The sequence below is a fragment of the Balaenoptera musculus genome, chromosome 16, assembly GCF_009873245.2.
Source record: "Balaenoptera musculus isolate JJ_BM4_2016_0621 chromosome 16, mBalMus1.pri.v3, whole genome shotgun sequence".
NCBI lineage: Eukaryota > Metazoa > Chordata > Mammalia > Artiodactyla > Balaenopteridae > Balaenoptera > Balaenoptera musculus.
In genome coordinates this window covers 23,987,755-24,008,995 of record NC_045800.1, presented here as the reverse complement: position 1 = coordinate 24,008,995, position 21,241 = coordinate 23,987,755, and the positions used below count along the sequence as shown (strand labels likewise).

At 41.3% G+C, this 21,241-nt stretch overlaps 1 protein-coding gene across 1 annotated transcript; it reads right to left on the bottom strand.

The window, feature by feature from the left end:
* Positions 1-20,492: 20,492 nt before the first annotated feature.
* Positions 20,493-20,957, bottom strand: LOC118882912 (cytochrome b-c1 complex subunit 8-like). Its single transcript, XM_036829289.1, has 2 exons — positions 20,920-20,957; positions 20,493-20,832 (listed from the first exon to the last, which is right to left on the bottom strand). Exons 1-2 carry the CDS (start codon positions 20,955-20,957, stop codon positions 20,493-20,495), a joined length of 378 nt encoding a protein of 125 aa, XP_036685184.1.
* Positions 20,958-21,241: the final 284 nt, after the last annotated feature.

The following is a 21,241-nucleotide window of genomic DNA, read 5'->3' as shown; positions in this document are numbered from 1 at the left end:
CAGTACTTATCAGTAATTATCAGGCAGTAATTATCAGGGCCTCCTCTGTCAGGGCAGCTGTCAGAAGCAAACGCCCAGCCTAAAGAAGAGGGAAAAGTAAAGAGGGTTCATTGTCTTGAATGGGTGTGAAGGCAGTGAGAGCCCTGGATGGGGACTCAGGATGGGGGGAGGGACAGCAGGTGAGCCATGCCTACCACCGCCTGGCCCTTCACCTCTGCCCCCTTCGTCCCACCCCTGCTGTGTTCTGCAAGGCTGGAGTGCAAGTTTTCATTTCGAATGGGAGGAAACTGAGGCCATGAGAGGTTAGGTGACTCGTGCAGGTCCCACGGCAGCAATGCTACACTTGGGTTTCTCAGTTTTGAGAACCCACACCTGCATCTGAGAAACATAGAAAACACCTCCCATTCTGCACAATCTGGTCTGTGCAATGTCTCCCCAGAAACCATGAACATTTGGCAGAATTGTTCTTCTTTCATGTATTAAAAAAATACAGTATTTAGCTATAAATACTAAGTGATAATCTAGTAATAATTATAATCGTGAACGTGCTCTCTCTCTTCCATCCTCCCATTACCCCTCCATTAGGGCTCACGGTTCTGTGGTCCTAGTATGCCAAGCTCAGCCCTGGCCAGCTGGGAGGAGCAGTTCATCTTCCTAGGTCTTCGTTTTTGAATACTCATCCTAATTTTACTCTAATATTACTACTTACGGGCCACTTAACGTGGATTTTAGTGAACCTTGGATCCCCTGTGTGTCTCATTCGAGAATCCATATCCTAAATTATTTTGCTAAAGCACTGTAAGTTTGGGCAATGGAGGTTGTGCTGCTTTCTTGACAGGATGCCTGTGAGCATCAGATGCAAAAGTAAAGGCAACAGTATTAGGTAGCCAGAACTGTGAGGGTGATGGCCAACTTCCTTCCTCTCCACTGAAAATGGAGAAGAAGAAACAGGCCTCAAAGCAACTAGAGGACTGAGAACAGATCTGTGTATGATTTTGCTGCTCGGTCATTGCCTGGCAATAAGTATGAACAAAGCTTGTGGCAGTTCTTTAGAGGAGGCGGGAAAGTTTCTTAGAAACCACATTGTGTACCCCCTACCGTCTGCCCCTGTATTTAAGATGGGGACTCCAAGGCCCAGAGCAACACCTGGAACGCCCAAGCAGAGGAGGACATGCTCTGATGACTCAGTTCATGACTCTTGCTGATCCACTGAACTTCCTTCCAAAAGGAAGAGTATATTTTGCATGAAATCAGACCCCCAAACAAACAAATAACCAACCAAATACAGAAAATAACAAAAATACAAAAAAGCCCACTTGCGTATGAGTTAGGGTTACTGAGTTCTTGTGCTGGGTCCACCAGAAGATTCTGTGTGACCAAGCCACTCTGATCCTCATTTTCTTATCTATATAATGGAAGTGATAGCTTTGCCCTGCTTACCACATTAATTTGTTGTAATCAAATATATTTTAAAAAAGCATTTACAATGCTCTGTCTCCACAAGATGCGTGACCTTGGGCAAATCATTTTACTGACTATAAAAATAAAACTACACTAGAAGGTTTTAAAATTATCTTTTCCCTATTCAACATTACTGGGGGCAAAAACATCCCTTTGTTACATGGCCTTTGCTGAGATGTTTGCTGACATGGGACCATCCCTTTGTGTCCTAAGCCTCCCTGTAGGGCTGGTAGCACACAGCCAGACTTGTCTATCCAGGGGCTAATCTGGTCAGGTAAAGACAGCTTCTTTACCTACACATAAGTACAGGAGAATCCCATGTCCAAGCTTTTCCAGGAAAGTCTAGATTTCAATTGTCCTACTCTTATGTCACATAAATCTGCTACTTGTCAGATGATGTGGTCTGATTCTGAGTCTGGTTATATTTATACTCATGGTTGTAGTGATGGCACTGTCTGGTAGCTCCCCTGGTCATGGGAGGGCCATGTGTTTGGTTGAAGAAAAAAATGACCAGGAAGAGCTCTTCCTCTGGCCCTCACCTTATATGGACAAATGTCCAAATATGTCTCATAGGTATATATTTCAAGTTGGCAGGGGTGTGCTACAGCTTGGTAACAGGTTTCTTCTTTTTTTAATTTTATTTAAAAAAAATTTTATTGGAGTATAGTTGCTTTACAATGATGTGTTAGTTTCTGCTGTACGGCAAAGTGAATCAACTATACATATACATATATCCCCTCCTTTTTGGATGTCCTCCCCATTTAGGTCATCACAGCGTGTTGAGTGGAGTTCCCTGTGCTATACAGTAGGTCCTCATTAGTAATCTATTTTATACACAGTAGTGTATATATGTTAATCCCAATCTACCAATTTATCCCACCCCCTCTTTCCCCTCTGGGTGTCCATACGTTTGTTCTCTATGTCTGTGTCTCTATTTCTGTCCTGCAAATAGGTTCATCTGTACCATTTTTCTAGATTCCACATATATGCATTAATATACAATATTTGTTTTTCTCTTTCTGACTTCACTCTGTATGACAGTTTCTAGGTGCATCCACGTCTCTGCAAATGGCACAATTTCATTCCTTCTTATGGCTGAGTAGTTAACAGATTTCTTCTTGACCAAAGAAGGAAGAGAAGAGACTGCTTATAGACTTCTTATGGGTGTTCTGGCTTATAAATAATGTTAAACTTAAATGTCTTGGGGATAGGTGGGTAGATGATGGTTACGACTGCTTCATAATATAGAAAGATACAGCTTATAAATGCTGAGCCCTGAAAAGCCACCTTCACACACCTATCCTTTGGCTAAGGCACTGATTAAAATGCAAATATCTCTAACGGGAAAATATAATAAACTGTGCTGGTCATTAGCAATTTAGTGCTAATGTGGCTGTGAAACTGCTTTTTCCTTTCCTTACCTAGACAGCCAGCTGCCATTAGCTTTCTATTAGGAATAAGACATATATCAGGTCTGAAATGACTATGGGAAAGGGAAAGTGAGAGACCAGAAATTCAGCCCTGTCTGAGAAGCTCTGTCATGAGCATATTGATAGAGTATCCTGGGGCAACAGTAGAAGGGAGGACATTAATGTTTTTATTCAGATTGTATCAGTGCCGAAACATGTACTGGTCCCTCTCCATTCCATCTATACATTCAATATGTATTTTTGAGTACTTGTTACTTGCTACGTTGGTCCCTGAGAGTCCAGTCTAAAATGTGTAAATTTCCCTGCTGCTATAGACGTAATGGCTTTCCCCTGAAATTCATATGTTAAAGCCCTAACCCACAGTGTGGTGGTACTTGAAGGTGGAGAGTTTGGGAGGTAATTAGGGTTAGATTAGGTCATGAGGATGGAGCCTCCATAATGGGATTAGTGTCCTTATCAGGAGACTAAGGGACTAGAGCTTTTTCTGTCTGCCAGGAAATGGCCGTCTGCAAACTAGGAAGTGGGCACCAGACACTGGATCCGCTGGTGCCTTGATCTTGGGTTTTCCGGCCTCCAGAACTGAGAAATAAATGTTTTGCTGTTTACGCCACCCAGTTGTGTGCTGGTCTCAGCCTGCTGATAGCCAATGTGGCTGGTCCAGCCCTTGTGGTTCTTACTATGATTGCAAATGCCCTCAGCAATAACCATCAGGAAACTGGGCGGGGGAAAAAAGTTTACTACTTACAAGTCCTGGAATTTATAATGCACATCTGGGAGCACACACCAAGGTAACAGGTGGAGAAAGAGAATGTGAGGGCCTGAGGTTCGGCTTTTATTAGGATTCAGGGTGGGGTGCCTAGGGCTTCACAGGCTCACTCTTTCTGGTGTGTTTGAGACCTAAGAGCGAGACTTTAAAGCTTGGGAAGAGAAAAACAAGTGGTCCAAGTAGTCAGTTATTGAGATCAATCAAGATCTCCAAAACAAAGGAGTCTAGGGTACCCAAGAAGGTGTTGGGGGGCTCTTTATCTAGTGGAGCCTGGCAATGTGTTTATTCAGATAGACTTCTTTGAAGTGGATGTCTCAGCAATCAAAGCTTAAGTCAAGTACTTGCATTACCAACAGAAAAGCCAGCTATACCAGTCTGGTATTTTTGTTATAGAAGCCTGTGCCCTCAGGGAGCTTAGTGTCATGGGTGTGATCATAAGTATGCAACAACTGTGATAAAAACCAGAAAGAGTTCTCATTGGGGTAGAAGTTTCCATGAAGGGCCATGGGATGGGTACCTCGCCATGCAGCTGTAGGGAAGTTGCAGAGTCATAATGCATTATTTCATTTAATCTTTACACTAGTTCTATATGGTAAAATTTTAACCTCAGTTTTACAAATGAGGAAATCCAGGCGCAGGTAGCATCCATAGTTATAACAGCAAAAACGGAGAGTCACCATTCTTTAATTACCAGACCCACGCCATGTGTCAATGAGATGCCTAAAGTTACAAAGGCAATAAGGTAGAAAGTCTAGATTTGAATTAATGGTGTAACTGACTCTAAACGGTAAATGAATACTTGATCCCCTCAGTCTCTGCTTTGAAGAGGAGAGTGAAAGGGAATAGGCAGGGGGAGGAGGCTGAACCAGAGAGCAGAGGGGTCATCTAAGGTCATCATCATTCTTTAGCCCTAATGATAGTCTTAACGAGAAATATGGACAAAGAGGACTTATCACCGGTCAACTTTTGTGCAGTGTCTTTTAAACAAAGAGCGCGGCAAGACCACATTTTCAAAATGTCACAGATTCGCTCACCACCCTCCCTGTGGCAAGAGCTTTGCTATTTTCCTTCATTCGCAAAGCCAATTGCCTGACTGGGGCTGGCTCCCCTGCTCCTTCATCTTCTCAGCTAAAGAGGCCAGGGGAACTGCCCTTTTCAAGTCCTTGAGACAAGGATTGGAAGGAGATATAATTTTTATCCTTTACACGGAAGACATGGATTCAATAAAGGGTTTGAGAGTGTTTACCTGCCCCATGGGCCACCCCCAGGCCAGGCACAGGAAGCTCTACATTAAAGAGGTTTTGCTGAGATTTTTTTCCCAGACTTCTTAGGGATAGAATTTCTCTCTAGGCTGTCGGGAATCAAGTCTCAGGAGGACAAAGAACACAGAATTATTCTAAGAGGATTTGTGGATCTTAAGAGAAGAAAACCTGACCTCCCTCCTCTCTGGATTCAGAGGAGGCCCTATCCTTGTAAATAGCCCTATCCTGATTGCTATTGATGAAGGAAGTGGAATCATTAAGTCAGTTCCTGCTGACAGAGGCAGGATGGCTATACTACTGGTCTTTTTTTTTTTTTTAATTTATTTTTATTTATTTATGGCTGTGTTGGGTCTTCGTTTCTGTGCGAGGGCTTTCTCTAATTGTGGCACGAGTGGGCCACTCTTCATTGCGGTGCGCGGGCCTCTCACTATCGCGGCCTCTTTTGTTGTGGAGCACAGACGCGCAGGCTCAGCAATTGCGGCTCACGGGCCCAGTTGCTCCGCGGCATGTGGGATATTCCCAGACCAGGGCACGAACCCGTGTCCCCTGCATTGGCAGGCAGACTCTCAACCACTGCGCCACGAGGGAAGCCCTATACTACTGGATTTTATGTGACTTAACTGGCTGGTTTCTGCTGTGTGCTTGCTCCCCAAAGCCAGCAGTTTTCCAGGGGTGGAATTTTATAAATCACAAATAAATAAACACAAGACTTTCACCCAGGAGGCTGAACAAGTGGACTTGTAGTTTTAGGGAGGTGACACAAGTGACTGCAGGTTTGCAGAGCTCGGTCCCGCCCTCGTCATTATAGGCATAGATCACGCTCAAGGCAGGTCTATTGGGGAAGCTCGTCTCTCATTCCCCCTGCACCCCTGCCTCACTGCTGCTCCATTTCCCTGTATGGCTCAGCATTGAAGACTGTAAAGAGTCAAGAAACAGGGCCATGAGGCTCATTTGGGTCTTCCTTGAGCCTCACAAAATAACCTTGGTTGCGGACCCATCTAATAATCATTTTAAATCATGGGAGGCAGATCTGAGGACTGCAAAAGCAGTTAAATATCAGGGTTGAGGCATCTCATTAAATGATGGGAAGTAGCCTTCTGCTACCCCGGGCTGGCTGACATACTCAGGCAGAATGTCACTCTCAGCCTGGCACTTTCATCAAAGGTAACACAACAGACAACATCAAATACAATACAGGAGTCTACAAAAAGGGATCAGTGTATAAGGTCTTGAGGCAAATGGCTGGAAAGATATTGTTCTCTTTGATTTTTTTGGTACCATCCTTTCCTCTTAATTCCCAAATCCAAAATCCAATTAACAGAGAGGCAGAGCCAGCTGTTGGGTGGAAACCATGAAGAGTAAACAGCAACGACTAAGGGATACACAGTCACTTTATGAAGTCGTCTAGAGGTGGGGCCGTGTGTCCGCTTGAGATAAGAGAAAAAATGCAAAGATTGTCAATTTGGTAAAAGAGAAAGGGATTGACTGTTGAGAAGATAAACCATGAAAGAAGGCTGGCTGCCTCTGGTTTCTCCCGATTGAACAAAAACATCTTGCTAGTGGGCTTAATACTGGATTCCTCTCCTAGTGAAGAATTAGAAAACAAGAAGCTTCTGGGGCTGAGTCAGTGTTTGCAAAAATCATGAATACAAACGCAATCAGATTCATAATGCATTGAATATATATAGCCCTTTTATTTTGAGGAGCTATAGAAAGTCACAGAGGGAATCTCTTTAATCCTTACTTCTCTCTTTTGTAAGATGAGGTGATTAGCAGAAACGGAGCAAAGAACTGAAGTTCAAGCCAGTGGAAGTGTCTGAGGAGTCATCACTGTCCCCACCTTCATGGCAGAAACAACTAGAAAAGAGGCTATTCTGGGTTTTACACTTTTGCCCAACATAGGAAACTCGTGTATTCATGCCTCGAAATAGATGCATTTGCAGACATCTTTCGCCTGTCCTATCATATTTTCATCAAACTGTAGCAAATGGAATAAACATATTGCTTTATAAACTGTAAAATTCTAGCATTTCATGAATAGGTTATTAAATATATGCAGTGTTTCTACAATAACCAAGGAAAATATCCCATAAGTGCATCTTGCCATAGGAAAATGGCAAATACACACCTGTCAAAGCTTTGGGGCTTTCCTCCCACCACCCCCTAAAAGAATGTTTTTAAACAATTGTTTAAAGAATTTGAACTGGTATATCCTGAGAGTTAAGATACACAGAAATAGGATTACTTGACCCAAGGAAAAGAAAGACAGGAGAAACTTTATACTGTAGATCTTATGTGGAGAAAGATTTTACAGAATTAATAGCCATTAGGAATCCTTTATCCTTACTGAGCAAGAGACAAAGGATCAGAAGATAGACTTTTCCATGGCTGTGCAAAGTATTCAAATGGCAACGAGCTTATGGTTATTAATATTAAGATTGCCCATTTCTTTCCATCACCATTATGGCACCCTGAGGTTCAAACCACCACCATTGGTCTCCTGGATTGCATTAACCTGATAAATGGTCACTAGGCTTCCACTATTTTCCAATGTATTCTCTAAATAGCAGTTGGAGTTGTCTTTTGAAAACACAATTCTGATCATTTTATTTCTTTCTTAAAACCCTTTAAGCGTTCAATTATTTCCAGTGCTTGGGCCAACATGTTGAGTGACAAATGGCCTGCAAGGTCTGACCTATGCCAGCATCCTCTCCATCCAAACCTAGCACTTTCCTCCACCCTTCTTCTCTGTGCTCTAGTCATATTGGAAGTGTTTCAGTTCCTCAAGTATATTATGTACCTTCCTTTTTCAACTGCTTTGCATATGCTGTTCCCTCTTCATGTAATACTCTTTTATTTTTCAACTGACCCACTGCTGCTTGCCCTTCATACTCCAGATAGATTTGATATCCCTATCATATGCTCCCATGATATACTTCCATGATATCCTTCCTTTATCTTATCTAACATTTATCATACTTGTAATTACCTGTCCAATGAAATAGAAGCTCCTTGAGGACATATTTGTCTTATTTGCCCCTGTATCACCTTAGAATCTGGTTGGTGTCATGTCTCATAATATGATTCTAATAATTATTTACTGAATCAAGATGTGAGTCTAGTTGGTGCTCAATATTTGTGAAATAAGTGAATGGATTAGAGAGTGGGATTAGCAGAGAATCACAAAAAATCAGGTCAGTTGGATGTCCTCCAAATATATGAACTTGAGGTTGTTCTATCCAGTTCTCAGTCATTTATTTCTATCCCAAATTCTGTATATGGGATTCAAAGTAGACTGGTTAATGTATATAATTAATAATTGACAAATAAATGTGTAGTAAATGTACATTAATTTCAAATTTGCTAGTTCAACTTTTATGATGATCCCCACCCTTTCACCATTTGTAAAAGGAAAGTTTCCTGGAGGGTTTCATTAATCGGGCCCTTTAAAATACTGCCACTAGGAGTTTGGATTGGTACCATCTCCTTGAAAAGTAGGTTGGGAATATCAATAGCATTAAAGAAGTGGGACCTGGTAAACTTATTTTGAGGAAGTTTTCCTAGTAAATTTTTTTTTTTTAATTAATTAATTTATTTATTTTTAGTTGTGTTGGATCTTCGTTTCTGTGCGAGGGCTTTCCCAAGTTGCGGCGAGCGGGGACCACTCTTCATTGCGGTGCGCGGACCTCTCACCATCGCGGCTCTTTTGTTGCGGAGCACAGGCTCCAGACACGCAGGCTCAGCAATTGTGGCTCATGGGCCTAGTCGCCCCGCGGCATGTGGGATCCTCCCAGACCAGGGCTCGAACCCGTGTCCCCTGCATTGGCAGGCAGACTCCCAACCACTGCGCCACCAGGGAAGCCCCCCTAGTAAATATTTTAATCAAAAACGTAGATAAAGATTTTCACATCATCATGTTCAGTGCAACCATTTTTACAATGAGAAGTTGAAACCACTGAAATGTCAGACAATAGTAGGCTGTTTTAGTAAATTATGGCACATCCACATTGTGATTGTTAATAAAATAATGTGTTTAAATAGTTTTCAAAGATGGGGAAAGTTTATGATACAAATATTAGGTGAAATAAGAAGAATGCAGCATTATACATCAGAAAGACTTTGATGTTGCAAAAATTATACAATCATAGAAAATATTTGGAAAGAAATATACCAAAATGCTTATATTTGTTTGGCAGAGTTTATGGGTAGCTTTGACCTCTTGCTTTCACATTTTTCAGTCTCCACTTTGTCAACTTGCACACCAGCCATTCCCTGACAGCAAAAATTTAAAAAATGAATACTGTGTGCCTGGCACTGGTGGAAAACCATATGTGTTAATTCACCTTATCCTGACCACACTCAGCCTGACACATACTAAATGCTCAAAACATGAGTACTGATCAACATGTTAGAGTATGCATCATTAATATACTTCGTTTGAAAAATGAGGAAACTGAGGCAGAGTTTAGGTTAATGATATATAGCAAATAAGTGATGAACTTGGGATTCATAGCCAAACAGTACTGTCCAAGAGCCCACACTTGGAAAAATGTGGTGGTCAAAGAAGTTACACAGAGGTTACCAGATTGGGCCATATGTGAGTATCATTTGGAGAGCTTGTTACTACTGCAGATGTTGGGGTCTGCCACAGAACTTCTGATGAATGGGTCTAGAATGGATTGTGATAATCTGGATGTTAACTAGTCCCTTCAAGTGGTTGGGAATCAGGCAATCTGTAGGACTAACATCTGAAACCAAGAGCACTGGTTTGGGACTCAGACAGATGCAGGTTTGAGCCCTGGACAGTTACTGTGTGATGGGGCAGACTGCATAAATTTTCTAACTTGGGATTTCTCACCTGTAAAATGGTGATAATAATAAACTCTCCTAGAGAAAGTATGAGGATTCAATGAAAGAATTATATTGCTTACTTAGCACAGTACCTTGCAAGTAGTAGTTAATAAATGAATTATCATAGAAACAGATGCCCTATTTAAGTTATTTATTGTTAAAACAAAAATATTTATTGTTAATGATAAATTATTTTTTATTGAGGTATAGTTAATGTACAATATTATGTAAGTTAAAGGTATACAACATAGTGATTCACAATTTTTAAAGCTTATACTCCATTTATAGTTATTATAAATATTGGCTATATTCCCTGGCTTGTATAATATATCCTTGTAGCTTATTTATTTTATACATAATAATTTGTACCTCTTAATCCCCTACCCTTATCCTGCCCCTCCCCACTTCCCTCTCCCCACTGGTAACCACTAGTTTGTTCTCTATATCTGTGAATCTGTTTCTTTTTGGTTATATTCATTAGTTTGTTTTATTTTTTAGATTCCACATATAAGTGATATCATACAGTATTTGTCTTTCTCTGACTTATTCCACTTAGCATAATATCCTTCAAGTCAATCCATGTCATTGCAAATGGCAAAATTTCATTCCCTTTTATGGCTGAGTAATATTCTATTGTGCATGTTGATGGACACTTAGGTTGCCTTCATATCCTGGCAACTGTAAACAATGACACCATGAACATTGGGATGCATATATTTTTCAAATTAGTGTTTTTGTTTTTTTCAAAGATATACCCAGGTGTGGAATTGCTTGATCATATGGAAGTTCTATTCTTAGTTTTTTGAGAATCCTCCATACTGCCTTCCATGGTGGCCATACCAATCTACATTCCCACCAACAGTATATACAAGTTTTCTTTTCTTCACATCCTCACTAACACCTGATGATTAATGATATCGATGATCTTTTCATGTGCCTGTCAACCACCCACCTGTTCCCCCTGGAAAAATGTCCATCCAGGTCCTCTGCCCATTCCTTAATCAGGCTGTCTGTCTTTTTGCCCTTTAATTGTATGAGCTGTCTATTTATATATTTTGGATAGTAACCCCTTCTCAGTCATATCATTTGCAAATATTTTCTCCCATGCAGTAGGTTGTCTTTTCATTTTGTCCCTGGTTTCCTTTGCTGTGCAAAAGCTTTTAAATTTAATTAGGTCCCATTTGTTTATTTTTGCTTTTGTTTCCTTTGCTTTAAGAGACAGATCTGAAATAATATTGCTATGATTTATGACTAAGAGTGTTCCACCTATGTTTTCTTCTAGGAATTTTATGGTTTCTGGTCTTACATTTAGGTCTTTAATCCATTTTGAATTTATTTTTGTATATGGTGTTAGAGAATGTTTAACATTCTTTTACATGTAGTTGTCCAGTTTTCCCAGCACCACTTATTGAAGAGACTGTCTTTTCTCCATTGTGTATTCTCTCCTTCTTTGTGGTAGATTAATTGACCATAAGTGTGTGGTTTTATTTCTGGGCTCTCTATTCTGTTCCATTGATCTATGTCTGTTTTTGTGCCAGTACCATACTGTTTTGATTACTGTAGCTTTGTAATATAGTCTGAAGTCAGGGAGCATCATTCCTCCAACTCTGTTCTTTCTTAAGTTTGTTTTGGCTATTTGAAGTCTTTTGTGTTTCCATACCAATTTTAAAATTATTTGTTCTAGTTCTGTGAAAAATGCCCTTGGTATTTTGACAGGGATTGCATTGAATCTGTAGATTGCCTTAGGTAGTATGGTCATTTTAACAATATTAACTCTTGCAATCCATGAACATGGTATATCTTTCCATCTGTTTGTGTCATCTTCAATTTTTTTCATCAGTGTCTTATAATTTTCCAAGTACAGGTCTTTTACCTCCTTAGGTAGGGTTATTATTAATCAATACTAATTAACATTATTAGTAATAAAATATTGTTCATTTACTATAGACATACCTCATTTTATTGCTCTTCACTTAATTGCACTTCTCAGATACTGCATTTTTTTATGAATTGAAAGTTGTGGCAGCCCTATGTCTAGCAAATCTATCCCGGTCATTTTTCCAATAGCATTTGTTCACTTCATGTCTCTGTGTCACATTTTGGTAATTCTCATGACATTTCAAACTTGTTCGTTATTATTATATTTGTTATGGTGACCTGTGACCAGTGATCCTTGATGTTACTATTTTAATTGTCTTGGCATTTTTTAGAAATAATTTTTTATTAAAGTATGTATTCTCTTTAGACAAAAAGCTATTGCACACTTAATAGACTATAGTATGGTGTAAACATAACTTTTATATGCACTGGGAAGCCAAAAAATTTATGTGACTTGCTTTATTGCAATATTTGCTTTACCATGGTGGTCTAGAACAGACCCCACAATCTCTGAGGTCTGCCTATATATTAATTTATCATTATTGTCATTATGATTAGTGCTATTTTTACCATTGTGAAAGCCAGATATTGGCTCCAAGTTGTCTGTGGAGCAGGATTCCTATAACAGTGACCTGACCTAGCTTAGCTCCCAGGGAGCACCCCAGAAAACTCGGGCTGCAGCAGAAATAACAGAGAAGGCTACCACTTGTTTACTTACAGCCCATATAGAAGGCAACCAGCACAGCCTCAGCATTATCAATAAGGGTTTTGAAATCACCCAAGGCTAATAGCCCAAATTAATAGCCTCAGGGTGGCTCCAGAGCAATTGAGAAAGAAAATCCATAACGTCACTAAAGACGCCAGCAGCTGTTCAGGGAGAGAGGTCTATATTAATTAAGAGCTGTGAACACTGTAAAAAGTGGTGCATTCAGGAAAAAGAGAGAGAGAGGTATAATTAACCAAACACAAGAATCCCACAAGGCAATCCAGGTTAGGAAGCAGAGGGAGCCGCCGCTGGAGAGACTGGGCTGGAAGCAGCCCTTCCACACATGGCACCACCTCCAGGGAGTCAGATGTGTTCTCCTACCAGTCCTGCATCCCTTTGCTCACAGCAGCCTCTAGGGTGAGCCTGGCCTTTTAGCATCAGCTATAAACTTTAGGGAGGTTCAGGTTTGGGATGTGCGTAAAACTCTTTCGTCATTTCTTTCTGCAACAAAATCATTCAGCTCCAGTGGCCTCCTTTCTCGCGGTCCCTCCTTGGTACTTTGCAAGGCAGGGGACTCAGTGTGAAAGGAGATGGGCTGAGGATGTTAAAGCAATGGTTCTTATCCTTCAGCAGCCTCTCTCAAATGCTTTGCACATAAGGGGGTTGGTGCCTAAGAACACTTCCCAACTCAGGTGAGAAAAGAACATGTACTTAGAAGAAGCTGTGGCGTCCAGAGTACACAATGATCAATGCATTTACACTGAAGGAGTGTGGTTTGAAACCAGGGGTCTTGGATTTGAGATCCACTTTGTCATTTCCTACTTGAATTAATTTAGGTAAGTCACTCAACCTTGCTGCATTTCTCATTTGTAAAATGAGATGAATACCACCTACTTTGCAGAGATAATGTAAGATTCCTTAAGCTAATGTATATTACACATATTATTCACATTTTAATTATATTTTCTTTCTAAGTACATTTAGTGACGTAGCTTTAAATACTATCAGTATTCTAAAGACGGGACATTTTTATTTCTTGCCAGGACCTCTCTTCTAAACCACAAACTATAAATAACCTTGTCTACTCAGCACCTCCTTTTTGATATCTGATAGGCATCTCAAAGTTAACACGTCCAACACTGAGCTCTCACATTCCATTCCCCATCACTGATGGCTCAGGCCAGAAATCTTGGATGATCTTTTCTTCTCCTACTTTTCACAGCCAGTCCGTCGGCAAGTGCTATTGGTTCTGTCTTCAAAATACATCTAGAGCTGACTCCTTTTTATCAACTCCATCACCACCAGTCTGGGCCAAGCCACCTTCATTTCTCATGTGGATCATCACCATCACTTCTTAACCGGAAACCCTGTTTCTGCCTGGTAGCACCTCCCAGCTTGGTAAAGTCTCTTCCCAGCATAGCAGCCAGGAAGAGCCTGTTACAATGTCAGATCATGTGACCACCCTGTTCAAAACCTTCAGGTGGTTCCCATATGCAAGTAAAGGCAAAGTCCTTGCTTTGCTCTACAAAGCATCAGGTGATCTCCCCGCTTCCCCTGCCATCACTTCTCTTGGTCATCCTCTTCTCCCATCTGTTCACTCTGCTTCCTTTATCTTCCTTGCATATGCTAAGCAAACTTCAGCCTCAGGGCTTTTGCACTTGCTGAAATACTTCCTGTAATGTTCTTTCCTTGGGTAAGTATGTAGGTTAGCCCTTTACTACTTCCAAATTTCTGCCCAAATATATCAGAGAGATAGGCTTTTCCCAACCCCCTGTTAAAATAGCACCTTGCCTGGCTCTCCTGCATTTTATTTTGCACTTACCTGCTTGCTTTTCTCCATGGTATGTATCACCGTTAGACATATATTTAATTATCATATCACCTCCCAACTAGAATATGAGGTCCATGAAAGAGTTACATTTTCTGTTTTGTTCCCCACTGTAATCCCCAACACCCAGAACAGGCTCTGGTTGATAATCAATATATAAAGCAAAATCAATGAATGCAGGAATGAATGATTCTTACCAGTTGAGTTGTTTTATCCATGAAGTCTTTTGGGAAGTTATTACAAATCCAGAAGCACTAAGGATGTATATATTGTGTGTTTGTTTTATATGTTTGCTTGTTTTATGTTTATTCTTGTTTGTTTACCTAGTCACATGGAGGGAGGTCAAGATGAGGGCAGAGAAGTACAAGGCTCCTTGTCAGTGTACTGGGGTGGGTAGCCTTAGCACAACTCTTGAAAGGAAAGTCGTATCACGCTCATCCAGAGTAAGGAGGAAAACCAGCAATTTTTTGGCCAGGGCCGTGCCTGGAGAGGACTGGAGAACCTGCCTGTACCACTCACCAGGGGACTTGCTCTGGACCCAGAGGACTCTCTGAGCAGTGCCACACTCAGATGCCCTCATTCCTCCAAAGGTGACCTGGGAAGAGGGACTCCACCTCATACCCCTGCAAACTGTGCCCACAGACTTCATTTCTGCAAGTGAAGCTGTGTTTTCTCCAGCAAATTACCTCTTTAGGACTTGAACATTTATCTGTCAAGTGAAGGTAACAATAAATTATTATAAAGTTAGTCTTAGATGGAGATAATGCATGTAAAGGGCCTAGATTTAGGTCAGTCACATAATACATGCTCAATGTGTTTATTATTTATCTGATCATTTCCATTAAAAAGATCCCCTAATTCCTTGACATCTGAATTGGCTGCCAGAATTTCCTTGTGAGACATAATTTAGATTTATGACTCAATCAAATGCCCTTTTTCTGAAATTCTGACCTATAAAAAAGATGATAGAGTTACAATTCTAAATTATCTCACAAGAAAAATTTGAAATATATATGTATATATGCAAATATATACACATAAATATACACATACATACACACACACATCTCTCTCTGCCTTCTCAACATCTCCGCTAGTTGCCTCAATAGCACCCTAAATAAATATATCCAAAACTACATCCTGTCTAAAAAGGGAGCTGTGCATGGTGATTAAGATCCTGAGCTCTGAGAGCTTAAATAACTTGCCCCGTGTCACATGGCTGGCCACACAGAATTTAATTTCCATATCTGGAAAATGTAACAATAATGTGCGAGACTGGCTACATAATTTGTGTAACTTTAGTGCAAGATGAAGTTCAAGGGCCATTGTTCAAAGAGCAGGATAACGCCATTAAAGGTACTAAGATATAAAGCTTTCTTCTGCAGTCTGCCTCTTACATTGTCATGGCATTTTTGTGTGTGTTTTTGTGTTTTTTTGGTTTCGCCATTTCCTGTCATGCTCCCTCAGGGATGGAAATCCTCATGCAGACTCCACAGGTGGCCTAGGGTCCCACCCTGTGAGGGCAGGTGGCAGCAGGTCAGTCAGCTGCCAGACCAAGGCAACGTGTCCCAGTCAATCTCCTGTCTCTGGGTCTGCCGACCCAGCCCCGGGCCAGTGGTGACCTCCAAGAGTTTTCATTCTCTGTGCTAGGATGTGCTTGGTGCCTGGAGTGGGGTAGATGAAGGGCTCATCCCTGAAAAGTCACCCGCGAAACACCCCATGGTGCTGCCAGCCCTGGACAGCGGGCAGGGATGGTCAACACGTGTCTAAGCTCCATCCTATACTCTTGCGGAGGGGACGGCCCTGCTGGGGGCACAGGATGATGGTGGAAAGCTGGCCTTCTCAGACCGACATGACTCCATCATTCCCTGGGGGAAAGAGTGGCTGTGGTCACGGGGCAGGGATGGAGGGGGGAGGTCTGGTGGGACCCAGGGTGCCAGGGAACTGGGAGCAGACAGCTGACAGCCCATCTGAGAGAGGCAGAGAGGGCAAAGGAGGCAACACTAAGCCCCGGGCAGTCTCCATTGTTCCAGCCACATCTCCAATCATGCAATGATCAAATTATTAGGAATTTCAAAACAGACACCACAGAGCCTTAACACCCCAGTGCAGGGCTCTTCCGGGTGCCAGGCACTTGGCTGACTGAGCTGGTCCTTTGCAACATGCCCACAAAACCAACCCTGAATCCCAGCCACATAGAGTGAGGCAAAGTGAGTTCGCATACATCAAGCGCAATGCCTGCCAAATAGAGCATTCTCAGCACAAACCAGTCACTGAGGTTATCTTCCGATAGCCCCTGTTCCTGCTCTTCTACCTGTGACCTGTTCTCAAAAGAGGGCATCTTTTAAAAATGCAAATCCAGTCATGTTGTTCCTTCATTTTAAATGCTGAAGTTGCTTCTCTTTGCTCTGATAAGAAAGTTCAAATTCTTCATGTGGTCTGTGAATCCCCGGCACAGTCTTCCTAAGACACCCCCGACCCCCTCACCTCAGGCCCTTTCCTCCCCCCTCACTGTCCTCTAAGCATGCTACTCTTCATTCTGAGGATCAGGCTTTTTCCCACTTAGGCTCTTGGCCACAAGGGAAGGGAGGAGTTCCAGGCAGAGGGAACAGCCTGTGTGAAGCCTTACTCATTCTTAGGTTTGAAAATATCACTTCCTCAGGGAGGTTTGCTTTGAGCTTTCTGGCTAGCTAAAACAACCCCCGCCCCGTGACGTGCTCTCGTAATACCCTGTGTTTTTTCTTTATAGAACTTCTAACACTTCTCAGTAGAATAAACTATCAAAAGATTATTTATTGAATGTGTCTCTTTCTAATTGAACTGTGAGCATCATGTAGGCAAGTTCCATGATTCTCTTGTTCACTGCTACATTCCAGTGCCTAGTTGAGGGCCAGACATGGGGTAGATTCTCTGTAAATATTTGTTGAAGTACTTACATCTAGGGCTTAACTAAGATGGCCTGAGGTTATTATTTGGTAAAGAATGCTCTTTATATAGGTGAATCCTGGTTAGGTTTTAGAAGGAGGATAATCTTAGGTTTCTTTCGATTCTTGCTTGCTCTCCTGGACCTTCTGGATATCACCTCTTTTGGTCTAAAAACCTTGTCTTCAGCTATTTCCCAATACCCTTTCCCGCTGTTCCCCTGTATTATCTTTCCTCAGCAAAAGATATGTGTATGTTTCTTCTCCATAGTCTTTGATTCTCTACTTCTTCCCCCTGTCATTTGTCCAGTCCCTGACCCCTCCTTATTTATTCAGTTGTTAGTGTCTTTACATCAGCATTTTCTATAATTTTCCTGTAAGCTGTCTCATTATTTCAAGGCGGGAAGGGTACTGTGATGCAGCTTGCAGAAGAATCTCTGCAGAAGGAAATGTTCTCATAAATAAATATACTGTTTTTTTAAATAACCTTGTCATATAAGCAATGATGAATTAACTTGTGAGTCTCAGCTCTCTATATTACACAGTTTGATAATCACAGAACAGGTGCAGAAAGCAGGGCCCAGGGTACATAGCCACTGAGTTTCAGGAGTATTTTGAGATGGTCCAGAATATATTTGTCATTGTCTACAGCCTAGTAAGACTGTGCTTCCTTTTCAACTCTCATTTTATCACTGTCTATAATAAAGGGGTGGATTAATTTCATCCGTAAATACAGATATGATAGTTTTATCCTGTGGCTATGAATGGTGCTTTAAAGTAAAGAGTCAAAATGATAAACCAGTGTAGTAATTTGCCATAATTACAGCCATGAAATATTACTTAGAATTAGTCATGGCAGTAATACATGGCTCAGGAAGTTCTAGTGAAATCTGCGAAGTGAGAGAGAACAAAAGGGAGGAAACAAAATATGAGGACAGGCAAAGTTTGTAGCCACTAATGCAGACAGTTGGGGAAAATAAATGCAAGCTGGAGGACTCCGGGAAAGATCTGCCCTGGGAGGAGATGCTCTTGTTTTCTCTGGAAAGCCCGCCAAGTTTAGGAGACTTGCCACAGTTTAATTAAAGTCTGCAGCTGGTGTGAAAGCAAAGGAGAAAAGAAATTAGGGCAGTGCAAAAACTAATGAAAGTCTCATTTTAAACTTTTCTCTCTATTATGAAAGAAATGTGACTTGTCAGCTGTGGCCCCATTCACCGTGACAAAGCCCTCAGGGAAGGAACGTTCTGGACAACAAAGAGAAAAGACCTGTAGTCAGGTCTCTTTGGACTTGATTGCCACTGCCTTTTTCAGTAAAAACTCATCAGAATCCTTGTTTTTTTTTAAAAGAACGAGTTGGTAAAAGAGAGCAGTACAGATTGAACAGTTTTTAACGACGGGAAAGTCCATTGGAACTTTGAAATGAAGAACTGACCTTTGCAATCAGAGCTGGATTCACATTCAGGCTTTATCAACTGTATTAAGTCAGAGTCTTCAGAGAAACAGTACCAATAGGATATATCCTATTATGGGGGCTTATGAGTCCAAAATCCATATGGTAAGCCAGCAGGCTGGAAATTCAGGTAAGAGGTGACCTAGTCTTGTGTCCAAATTCCACAGGGCAGGCCAGGCAAGCTGGAAATTCAAGCAGGTTTTTTTCCCCCTTAAATTGCTTTATTTTTAAAAATTTTTATTTCATATTGGAGTATAGTTGATTTACAACGTTGTGTTAGTTTCAGGTGTACGGCAAAGTGATTCAGCTATACATATGCATCTATCCATTCTTTTTCAAATTCTTTTCCCATTTTGGTGATTACAGAATATTGAGCAGAGTTCCCTGTGCTATATTGTAGGTCCTTGCTGGTTATCTGTTTTAAATATAATAGTGTGTATATGTCAGTCCCAAACTTATAGTTACCAAAGGGGAAATGTGGGGGAGAGGGATAAATTGGGAGTTTGGGATTAACATCAAGCAGGGTTTCTATGTTGCAGTCTTGTGGCTGAAACCCTTCTCCTTTAGGGAACCTCCGTCTTTGCCTTAGCCTTCAACTGATTGGATAAGGCCCAGACACATTATGGAGAGTAAACTGCTTCATTGAAAGCCTACTTATGTGGATGTTAATACCTCCACAGCAACATCTAGACTGACGTTAGACCAAACGAATGGGCACCATGACCTGGCCAAGTTGACACATGAAATTAACTATCAAACCAACTAATATTAAGAATAATATATTAGTTAATGTTTCTGTAACACTTCCTTTTGGTCAGGCACAATGAACTCATTTAATTCTCACAACAACCCTATGATCTGGGTAATATTATTATTCTCATCTTATGGATGAGATAACTAAGATAAAGGGAAAGTTAAGTAACTTCCCAAGTTCACAGATAATAAGAGGCAGAGCTGGGATTTGAACTCACGTAACCTAACTCCAGAATTTGGGTTCTTAGGCACCACAATATGATGAATTTTGGCAATTGAATGAACTTCCCTGACCTTTGTTCCTTTATGGGAAAACACATATAATAACAGATAATGTGTGGTTTGAGGGGAAGATTAAATTAGAAAATGCATATAAAGATCTAACCGTAATACCTAATAGATAGTAAGTTCTCAATAAGACTTAGCTCTCTTCCCCTGACCTTAAAATTGATTGCTTTTATATTGTGTCTTAAGTTTAGAAATCCCTTCATTCTAGAAAGCCTCACTAAAACACTGAGGTCTTAATTTTTGTAATTATTTGCTTACTATTAATTTCTCTGGGTAATCCCCAAGATTCATTTGGGCTAGAACCTGTGTTATCCCATGCGGATCTTTAGCACTAAACTCGACCCTTGGCATATAGTAAGGTCTTCAATTCATGCACTAAATCAGTAAACAGAGTTAGAAATTAATGCCTTTTATTGTCAGTTGACAGACAAGAAACTGAGGCACAAAGTGGTTAAATGACTTGCTCAAGGTATATGCAATTTATAGACTGGTATATCCAGGTCTCCAGAATTTCATTGTTTTTATTTGTTTGTTTCCTTCCAAGAGGCAGTGTTGGATGTCAGCAGAGACATAGGCAGTCTTAAGGTTCATCACCTCCCTGCCCAGTTGGAGTGTGAGAAACTTTAAATAACCCCCATGCCTGCTTTGGGTCGTGATCAGTATCTGAGAGTTGTTGACTCCAAGAGCCCTCATTTGGAGTGGGCTTCTTCTGATCAGGCAGATGAATAGCTTTAGAACTCAGTAATTAAGGGGTCAATGATTCATGCAAAGCGTCCCACAATTTTTTTTTTTTTTTTGCAGCCTCTAATAAGTTTATTGTGTCTTCGAGACACTACAATGTAGACCCCTCTCCCAGAGAAGAGTCTTTCAGAGACAAGGGACCATTATCCAGATGAATTGCTCATTTGTCATTTTCATAGGCAGCTGGATTCTTCCCCTTGGATTTCTCAAACTCCTGTGTTCCCCATGTGTAGACAAAATAAAACACTACAAATGGCGGCACGACGCGAAAGATGCACGCCCGAGTGCGGTGCAGCATGTTGGGCATGCCCTCGCTGAAGTAGTGCGGGAAGGCGCGCTGCTCCAAGGGCGACAAGCTGTAGGTGATCACAGGCCACACCCGCATCAGATGCCCAAACTCGCGGCCCAGGGTCGCTGCGTGCAGCGCCGAGATCACCTCTCCCTCTGCGGCGCAGAATCCACTGGCCTCCCATTCCACATTTAGACACAGATAACATGCACTTCAAGAAAGAGAGAAAAAACCCTCACCTTTAGCCAACTTTCCTTCCTCTTGCTCTCTCACTCTCCTAGAAACTGATGAGAAGTACCTCTGTAATTTAAGCCTAATGACAAAGTGCAAAGTCATTACCTACTTGTATTGAATTGTCTTCTGCTTTATGGACTAACTGAAGGAATGACACATTGCTACAGAAATCCATGTGCTCGTCCCCATCCAGCCCAGCTTTCTCCTGCCTAGGATTCGCTGTCTTTGCTGTAGGAGACTGATCTCGGACTTGAAACACAACCACGGGACCAGTTCTGCCTTGGCCACTTATACTCTGAGTGGCCTCAAGTAAATGACTGAACCTCTCTCTGCCTTGCTTTCCTGACATAGAAAATGTGGGTGATAATTTCTACCCTAACTTCTTC

Bases quoted from the DNA above. Each gene is read 5' to 3' on its own strand.
- LOC118882912 (XM_036829289.1), bottom strand. From the start codon at position 20,957: ATGACTTTGCACTTTGTCATTAGGCTTAAATTACAGAG. The intron at 20,833-20,919 runs GTACTTCTCATC...TCTTTCTTGAAG, and splicing joins ATTAGGCTTAAATTACAGAG to TGCATGTTATCTGTGTCTAA.